This window comes from Kryptolebias marmoratus, linkage group LG4, assembly GCF_001649575.2.
Source record: "Kryptolebias marmoratus isolate JLee-2015 linkage group LG4, ASM164957v2, whole genome shotgun sequence".
In the NCBI taxonomy this organism is placed as follows: domain Eukaryota; kingdom Metazoa; phylum Chordata; class Actinopteri; order Cyprinodontiformes; family Rivulidae; genus Kryptolebias; species Kryptolebias marmoratus.
In genome coordinates, this window is record NC_051433.1 from 144041 (window position 1) to 153611 (window position 9571).

The following is a 9571-nucleotide window of genomic DNA, read 5'->3' on the forward strand; positions in this document are numbered from 1 at the left end:
GCGAGCGCAGAGAGAGCAGAGCGAGCGAGCGGTTTGTCAGAGCCGAGCGCGAGCAGAGAGAGGCGAGCGCGAGCGCAGAGAGAGGCGAGCGCAGAGAGAGCTGAGCGCGAGCGCAGAGAGTGTCGAGCGCGCGGAGAGTGAGCCGAGCGCGCACGGAGAGAGCCGAGCGCGAGCAGTTTGTCAGAGTTGAGCGGTCTGTACTCTCAAATCAGTGTCACTGCGCGCTCAACCTGGTGGCACAAAAGTAACGCCATACCGTCCCTCCTCAGCCAGGAGACAGTCTGGACAGAGACCTGGAGGCAGAAAGCTCCTCAGACCAAACACCTGAATCCTGGAGGCCTTGTCTTCACTGCAGGGAGTTCTGGTTCTGCTGGTTTCCCGACCTGAGGGACAACTGGACCAAGACGTCCTTCATTTTGCTGTTTGGGTCTCATATAGGGGAATTTATGAAATGTAAACATGTCTTCTTTGTACATAAGATGGTCAGAACAGAGAGAACAGGAGAAAACACATTTGATGCATAAATAAAAATAAAAATATTTCATAGCTCTAATTGTGTTTGATTACCTCAGCTCTAGTTTTTGCAGACTTAGCTCAGGTTTATATGTTGGCATCTTGGTTTGAACCTCTGAAACTCCTAAATGAGTTTTTCCAAGTTTTCCAAGACTCCTTTCAGTTCAGTTCCCTGTAAACAGGTTCCTGTAAGTTCTCATCCCAACATTCATGGCTCCTCTCAGGGTTCTCTGTGTGTTCTCACACTTTAGTTGTTCAGAAGCTGTGAGCTGGAAGCTGCTGCAGACAGAGATGGAAACAGGTCAAAGTTCAGTCTCTGAGCATCTGAAGCCAATATCCTTTTGGACCTGAGCATCTTAGGAACAAACTTTGCAGACTTCCACTTCCTCTGGATGGCATTAATTTGTTCTCCAGTTCTAAAGTAAAGAACTTGGTGTTATTTAGGATCAGGATGTCTTTTAACCCCACATTAAAAATGTTACCAGGTCTGCTTTCCTCCACCTGAACAATTAGAAACATCTTGTCTCAAAACGAGGCAGAAAAACTGCTCCGCATCTGACATCTAACTGATGTTCAGCCAGAAATTTATGCTTTATTTTTATTGTTGCTCACCACCAAAAGGTTTTTAAACATGTCTCTGTTAGCAAAATATCATTGGATAAACATGTACAACTGATTGGAATGTCAACACAATTCAAGATACTGCCACACCAAGTTTTAGCTCTGTCTGTGAAACTGGCTGACTTATTCTTGTTTGTGAAGCTCAATTAGGTGTGGCGGCCACCTTGAATTGGGTTTACTTTGACAGATGTACAGCCAATGATTAGTTTAATTAAAATAGTTGATCTGTATATTTTGCTAACAAAGAAACACACAGAAAGGGTAAACGTCACCACTTGCCGTGTTAAATTAATTTCAGTTTGATTCCTTGAACAGGCAGCCGTTCATTTATTAAAACATTCAGCTCTTTCAGGAGAATGTGACCTTTAAACTTTCAGCATATATAACTTTATTTACAAACATTTTCCTTAAAGAAACACATTGAGATGTCCTCAGTAGAAGACAGCTGTCCTCCTGTCATTCAAAAGGCTTCTTCAGCTCTCATGGTGGGACTTCCAGCTTCACAAAGGTTGTTCTAACGATCACAGTAACAGGAGTGTCTGGGCCTCCCTCTGTCCAATGTGTCCTAACGAGGCCGACCTGTCAGCTGGTTCGGTCACATGTTTCAGGTGTGGATGGTTATGAAAGTGTGTGGAGAGACGAGTGGAGGCTGACCTGTAGGTGTTAGAAAGGTGGAACCTGAGGCCAGCTGCTGTTTAGTTTCTCTATCATAGAGGTCTGAATCCAGGCCCGACTGGTCTGCATAAACCACACCGCTGAGCCGTTTCAGTGTTTCAGCCTTGGGGGGAACCAGTCTGTGGTCTTGGGTTTGAAATGCAGCAGAACATCCTGCTTGGAAAACTCCTTCAGTGGTTTTTAGACACGAATGGAACAACAATGTTGTCTGGCTTGTTTTAACATCAGTCCAGTTCTGATATCCACAGGATCTGTGCTTCCTTAGTGTCTCTATGTCCCTTGTCCTTCCCTTCTGTCCCTGCGGGGACATATTGGGCTCCATTCTGTAGAGTTCTGATAACAGTTTGTGTCTCAGCAGGTGGTGAGAATCTAAAAGCAGATATTTGTCTGTGTTTCCTGTGGATTTAAGTGCTTAGGCTTCCAGGAGATATAACTTGTTTGTCGTCCTCTCTGCTGAAGTCAGTGTTGTTGTTCAGCAAAGGGTTGGATTTTGACCCAGGCAGTGGTTCGTTTTCCACTTCTTCCATGTAGAGATGAGTGAAACTGGAGACCCCATGTCACATCCATGCTTCTCTATGTAAAAGCTGTCATTGTATTTGAAATAGGCGGTAGAGGTCCAGCAGGGGGCAGATCTGGTCTGTTGTGGAGACATTTCCTGACAGTTTCCACTGCAGGAAAAGTGCTGTGAAATCCAATAATACAAGCATCTTCCACTGTAAAGTATCAAACTTATGTTGTTGCCATTTTTTGGGTCTTGTGTTGAGAAAACTGGGGTCTGTCAATGAAGCTGGGAACTTATTCTAAGTGTGAGGTAGGAAGAAGTGCTGACAGCTTCTGGCAGATTTTGGCAGATTTTATCTTCTGTGTGAAAGTGTCTTTATGGTGAACTCAATCTGTCTCTTCTCATTAACTTGTTCTGTGCCTTCAGGAGGATCTCTTCTGATCTTTGGCCTTTGATTGTAGAGCTGAGTTGTATGTTTTTGGCAGTGATTCTTTGTCTGCATCTAAGATTGAATGAATTAAAGATGGTTCCTGTAACCAACGAGTTTCCTTGACATCTCATATTATCCCACTTTTCTTAGTGTTCTTCCCAAAGTGCGAAGCAATACATTGTTGTAGATTCTCAGACATCCAGGACAGAACAATCCTAGCTGTTACCAGAGATAGCCACTTAGCATCTACACCAACATACTAACAGACTGGTTTTTATGACTAATGAAAGATGGGGGATAACACTCTTTAAAACTGTTTTTTATGACATAATTTCCTGTCTGGTCTCAAGTGTTTGTGTTCTGTTTCCTTCAGATGCAGGTGGTTTTGTGGTTCTTCCTGATGGTTCTGTTGGTGATCTCATCTGCAGCTCCGGCTGAAGATGAGATCACCTTCCTGCCTGGTCTGCAGAAACAGCCCAGTTTCAGGCACTTCTCTGGATACCTGAACGTGGCTGATGGGAAACATCTGCACTACTGGTCCGTACCTGTCCCACACCTAAAACAAACTGTCAAGGTGAGCCTCACCTGACCCTGTTCTGGATTGGTTTTCAGGTTTGTGGAGTCCCAGAACAAGCCAGCCTCTGACCCGGTGGTATTGTGGCTGAATGGCGGTCCCGGCTGCAGCTCGTTGGATGGACTCCTGACAGAACATGGACCCTTTCTGGTAGGTAACCTTTGACTCTGCCCACCTTCGTTAATATGACATCATTGGTGTGTTGACCTCTGTCGCTTCAGGTCCAGGATGATGGTGTGACACTGCAGTACAACCCATACTCCTGGAACAAGGTGGGTCATGGGACCTGGGAGTGGGTCTTATGGTTCATTCNAGGAGGAGATGCTCTCCTTCAGGAAGACCTGCTCTCCTTCAGGAGGAGGAGGAGTGCTCTCCTTCATCTCCTTCAGGTGAGACTCGGGCGCAGACCTCCTGAGTCCTCCTCACAGGTCCCACCCCAGGACTGACCGCCGCCCGTCAGCGGCGCCACTGAACGCATCGTTTGGCTCCTCTGTGCACAACATCTGAGCGTTCTCTTTCATAAATCATTGTCTTGATGTCTTTATGTGTTGTTTAGATTTACTTCCTCACTGTTTCAGCCAGATGCTCCTCAAAACAAACCTCTGCACCAGAAGAACATGTGCACTCTAAATCCAGGCGCCCACTTTAGATTTCTGACCAATCACACGATAGTTCTCAGACACCATCAAGAACAAAAGTTCTGATAAGAACAAACTGCAAGAACTCAGACCAAAGCTGCGCAGCACCGGGACAGAGAACAAATTTCTCACTTCTTGCGAAGTATGTAGCAGCCCTGAGATGACCATATGTAGCCACACCCCCATTTGTGGCTCCACCCCCATCCTTTCTCACCAGTCTGATTCCAGCTCTGACTCCACCCTCTCCTTCCTGGAAAGGAGGCGGGACTAGAGGTGGGGCCTATTGGATTTTATCAGAGTCCAATAAAAACAATAGCTGCCTTGTCAAACAATCACCAAGCTGTGTGGGTGTAGGGACCAATCAGATCCCTGCTCACAGTCACATGACATCACAGGTGAGTTTTTATTGCTGGAGCTGTGACTGCTTCCTAAAGCTTCAATCAATCAGAACAGTCGACACATTAAAAGGACGTAGTGAACATTACATGAGGCCCCGCCCCCAGTCTGTGGCAGGTGTGAGGTGCAGATGTGCTACAGATGCTGAAAGACATACATATATACACATGTGGGGCATGGTCACAGCAAGCCCCGCCCCCCTACACAGTAGACGGCTTGTCCTGAGGGCTGCTACTGCTGCTGCTGCTGCTGCCATTGTTGTTGTTGTCAGATGACATCGTGCTGCTCTGTGTCCTATCAGAAGGCTTGGGGGTGGAGTCTCTCTCTCCAGGAGCTGTGTGGGCGGGTCCAGGGGAGGACAGGGACGAGGTGCGGGACAAAGATGGGCGGTACGCTGTGGTCAGTTCGGCCAGGCGCTCCGGTGTCGGTGCCCACTTGGTGAATCCTGCTTCGTTCTGGAGGAAGAGAACTGTGGTACCGTGGACCGCCCGGTAGTACATATCCTCCCTAAAAACCCACAGTGTTACAGAACCGTTAGTCCACTACTACTCCCCAACCTCCTACACCACACAAATTAAAAATCCACTTTTAATTTAGAGGTGCTGTTGCTACTGAAGGATCACAGTCCTCATAGTGCTGGTCCCTGTAGGATCAGTTCCAGGACTTCCAGAAGTCCAGTTGCCTTGGATCGAGCCTGGTAGGACTGTTGTTACAACACAGAGCTTTAGTTCACGTACCTCTTACAGATGTGCTGACCTCCGGACCGGTACTCATGTTCGTAGGCCGGGATGTTCAGCTGGTGTCGTAGAAATCGACTTCCCTCCATCCGGGTCAGAGCTGGAGTCACAGGGTCACGCCACTCAGGGACAAAAACGATGAAGGACAGAGGCTCAGAGGACTGGTCCAACAGATCCTGACAAAAACACAGAGCAAAATGTCCACTGTTCAGAACCGACCTGTCCAGCTGGACAGAGACCAGTATAAATGCTACTCACCTCAAAGTGCGTCACCATGGAGTCCATCAGCTCCTCACAGAATGGAGGATTGGCTTCAAAAGAACCGCTGATTGGACTGAAGGACAGGAAGGGCCTGGAAACACAGCAGTTACTCATGCAGGTTACAGTCGACAACATCTGACAGCTGCCTACAACATGTGACCCTCGAATCTGTGTTCAAACCCAGAAATGGACACTGTTCTGGGGACCGCCTGTCAAACCTCATCTAACCCCGCCCAGCACGAGCGCCAGCCTCACCCTCTGGAGCCGAAGAAGCTGTCGATGTCGGGGAAGGCGGAGCAGAACTGTTTGAAGTAACAGTTGAGCGGCGAGGCGAAACACTCGAAGGTAACGCCAAACTGTCGATTTAATGCCTCAAACACCGACACCGGCAGCGCTCCCTGCAGGCCCGTCCCTTCGTTAGCACCGCTGCCAAACATCACCTGGACAAACACAGGTATACCTGGTTACCTCTCAGCCGTCACCATGGAAACAGAAACCTGGCTGGCCAACAGTCAGCTGACCTGGTATCTTTTCAGAAGGCACCACACTCTGGACAGGAACTTCTCGAAGCGAGGATCATCTATACAGCTGTACCTATACAACAGCTCCTGCAACAGGTGGGGTCAGGTGAAGGCAGGTGAGACGGGTGGGTCAGGTAAAACAGGTGAAGAACCAATAAGTAATCAGATTACTGCACTAACCAGTTTGCTAAAGTGTCCTCTGTTTACTTTGACCATCTCTCCTTTAAATCGAAGACAAGCCACATCATTCTCGAAGTGCAGCTCCACCCGGGGGAGGGGCGGCGTTGACATCGCCAGACGTACCGGGTAACAGTAAACAAGGCGAGGCTGCGGCGGCGACGCACACACCTCTGCACAAAAGGTACACAGGTAAACAACACAACCAGTGAACAAAACTGTAGCAGGCTCAGGTGTGTGTATACCTGTGGGCGGGTCTTGCAGCAGGCTCAGGTGTGTCTGTCGCAGGCGGCGGCTGTACTCAGCTGAGAGTTGGTAGATCTTAGAGCAGATTCCTTCTACAGAATCTTTGGCGACAGCAGCAACGTGAGGTCCACACTGCTGCCTCAGGTGTTCCAGGCGGTCCTGCAGACACACAGCAGGTAAGACTGGTAAGACTCAATCTGCGGTTAGGGGCGGAGTCAGAGGTCATGGATGGGCTGTCTCCTAAAGGGGCAGAGTCAGAGGTCATGGATGGACTGTCTCCTAAAGGGGCGGAGTCAGAGGTCATTGATGGACTGTCTCCTAAAGGGGCGGAGTCAGAGGTCATGGATGGACTGTCTCCTAAAGGGGCGGAGTCAGAGGTCATGGATGGACTGTCTCCTAAAGGGGCGGAGTCAGAGGTCATAGATGGACTGTCTCCTAAAGGGGCGGAGTCAGAGGTCATGGATGGACTGTCTCCTAAAGGGGCGGAGTCAGAGGTCATGGATGGACTGTCTCCTAAAGGGGCGGAGTCAGAGGTCATGGATGGACTGTCTCACAAAGGGGCGGAGTCAGAGGTCATAGATGGACTGTCACCTAAAGGGGCGGAGTCAGTGAGGCAGATTTTACAAACATCCTTAATTTGAAGTTTGGTTTTAATCCAATCTTTCTGTTCCTTTTTTTTGTGCAGAACTCCTGTTTCATACCTGTCATCCTGATGAGTTCTGTATTCCTCTGCCATAATAGAACATTTCCTCTACGTCCACAAAAAATAAAATATATGCAGAAGTTCCACTAATGGTAGCATAATGCTTTATCTATGTATGCTACCCTTCTTCTATTGTGTTTACGCCATGGACAAGCTCATTGTTGGGGTTCTGAAGATAGGGTCTACCTCCATGTGTTTTTATTGGTAGCCAGACATAACTTTCCATGCTGCTAACTGTAAGTTTATCTAAACGTCACAGTTAGAAAATCACTACTTACAAACAAATGACCATATTTCCTTTACTTTAAACACATCGTCATACTGTGAAGGGTTTGAGGTTACCATGTAGTCTTCTTTGCTGGCTGAGTGATCTCTGCGCAGCCAGTTCATGGTGTCCTCTGCGTTCCACTTCACCACCTTCCTGCTCTCTGGACTCACGTTCCTACAGAGGTCAAAGGTTAATGTTACGCATACCCACAAAATATATACAGCTGTTTGACTGGTCTGTTGTGACCCACCTGGAGTCAATCATTCTCTTGGCAGCTTCAGCGTATTTAAACAGCAATTTCCGGGCCTCCTCTTTGTACTTAATCCGAGACAATCTGAGACAAAGACCAATCCATAATCAACACAGGGTCAATAAAACAGCTCTGCCTTCTCAGATATGCAGGGTTTCCCCAGAAAAGAGGCTACGCCTGGTGGTAGGTGGCCGTTTGCCGGCCGATCGCTGGCCGCCCGTGATTTAGTAAAAAAATGGTCCGCGCCAAGTTACAAAAACTAGGAGGTGCACGACCACATGACGCAACACCACGCGGGGCCTTCGCACAGGGGCGGAGGCAGCGCGTCACTGTTGGCGCGGTGATCAACACGTCAAGCTGATGTGGGTGGGAAAAAAAAAAAAAAAAAAGTATAAAAAATGACGTAAATTACAATAAACAAGCGTAGATTATAATACAGGCTTATAATACACTGGGGGAAACCCTGTATATGTTAACATTTATTTGTTGTTTCAGCCTCTAAGTTATAACAGACATGCAGCTTTCTTACATCTGATTAACTGTTTGACTGATTTGAAATCACAGCAGTGCTGCAGCTTGAAACACGGATCAAAGACTTTGGAGTCTGGAGACCTTCTGACTACAGACCTGTCCAGGGGACAGGACTGTAACGGGATGTCCTGTTAGTCCACAGAACCTGGTCCAGCAGGGACGTACCTGATAGGGATGTCGTTCATCACCTCTCTGAACATGGACGGCGAGATGACGGGCTCGCAGTCACTCGGCAGTAACGGGTCGTGGCCTTTATCGATCACTTTTCTCTCCAGAAGCCAGCGATTGAAGGACTCCCGGGGCGGATCAATACCTGAGTGATAAAGACAGACTCAGCTCCTGGGTAGAGGAACAAACTCGAGCTTTAAGATCACGTGTGTTTTTATCTTTTGTAGCACAGCTTGCTGTTGGTCCAGACCGAGGTTTAGAACCTCCCAACAGGAGTTTTGTACCTTCTCTCTGGTGGCACAGCTCGTGGTAGTGCTGTCTCAGCTTGGTGACGAGCTGCGCCCTCTGCAGCTCGATCTCAGGGTGGGGGGGCAGATGACTGGCTGGGGGTCGCTCTCTGATCACAGCGTTGGTCTGAACATCCAGATCCCAGTAGATCCTGAACCAAAAACACACCCAGATTAATACGTCCTGTAAGATCAAACAGCAGAAGAGGCGATGGCCTCAGAACTTACACAGCTGGTCTGTAGGGAGCAGGTGAGGGGGCTGGACTCGGGGTTGTGGGCGTGGCTGTCTGGGCTTGCTTGTCCTCAGGGGCGGTGCTCCAGGGTTTGACACCAGGGGTGCTGGGAGAGATGGGTGTGCTAGGCTCCACCTGGAAATCAGACTGGACTCAGTTTCCCATGGGCCACTGCACATCGGTCCCACACAAATCAGGAGAGGCAACTTTACCTTTGTACGTTTGAAACTGTTAGGTCCCGCCCCCTGCTCCTCGGAGCTTCTCCTCTTTCTCTGACCGTTTCCAACGTTACTGTCTCCGCCCTCCGCTGGAGCCGCGTTCAAACCCAAAGGGTCGGACTACAAACAGACCAAGACACACATCAGTCCTGAAATCCAGCTGTTTGTTTGTTTGTTTGTTTGTAGGAGGGACTCACAATGACATCATGCTGACCCAGCACTGGCACCTCCCACAGGCTCTGATTGGTGAATCTGTTAAAGTAGTACGGCCGGTTCTCCCTCCGAGACCAGCACTTGGACCATCCAGCCTGGACCAGCTCATCTGCCAGACAGGTAAAAGGACAGGCAGACAGGTGAGAGGACAGACAGAGAGGTGAGAGGACAGACAGACAGGTGAGAGGACAGATAGACAGAGAGGTGAGAGGACAGACAGACAGAGAGGTGAGAGGACAGACAGACAGACAGAGAGGTGAGAGGACAGACAGACAGACAGGTGAGAGGACAGACAGAGAGGTGAGAGGACAGACAGACAGACAGGTGAGAGGACAGATAGACAGAGAGGTGAGAGGACAGACAGGCAGACAGGTGAGAGGACAGACAGAGAGGTGAGAGGACAGACAGA

General features: G+C 48.8%; 2 protein-coding genes across 2 annotated transcripts in view; one reads left to right on the top strand and one right to left on the bottom strand.

Annotated features, from left to right (window-relative positions):
• The first annotated feature begins 3082 nt into the window (after nt 1-3082).
• On the top strand, nt 3083-4224 carry LOC108250720 (lysosomal protective protein-like). The gene is made up of 4 exons (XM_025002697.2): nt 3083-3278; nt 3354-3465; nt 3537-3704; nt 4171-4224. The coding sequence occupies exons 1-4, from the start codon at nt 3115-3117 to the stop codon at nt 4222-4224; spliced, it is 498 nt and encodes a 165-aa protein (XP_024858465.2). The 5' UTR covers nt 3083-3114.
• Nucleotides 4225-4240: 16 nt separating this feature from the next.
• pcif1 (phosphorylated CTD interacting factor 1) overlaps nt 4241-9571 on the bottom strand; it is an 8517-nt gene continuing 3186 nt past the window's right edge. The window contains exons 3-16 of the mRNA XM_017440717.3: nt 9147-9271; nt 8944-9069; nt 8727-8866; nt 8496-8650; nt 8209-8356; nt 7513-7596; nt 7337-7436; nt 6291-6450; nt 6049-6218; nt 5869-5955; nt 5603-5787; nt 5345-5438; nt 5087-5262; nt 4241-4856 (exon numbers count right to left, since the gene is read on the bottom strand). Coding sequence (XP_017296206.1) covers nt 4550-4856; nt 5087-5262; nt 5345-5438; nt 5603-5787; nt 5869-5955; nt 6049-6218; nt 6291-6450; nt 7337-7436; nt 7513-7596; nt 8209-8356; nt 8496-8650; nt 8727-8866; nt 8944-9069; nt 9147-9271 — 2057 coding nt within the window. The 3' untranslated portion in view covers nt 4241-4549. The remainder of the gene's footprint in view (nt 4857-5086; nt 5263-5344; nt 5439-5602; nt 5788-5868; nt 5956-6048; nt 6219-6290; nt 6451-7336; nt 7437-7512; nt 7597-8208; nt 8357-8495; nt 8651-8726; nt 8867-8943; nt 9070-9146; nt 9272-9571) is intronic.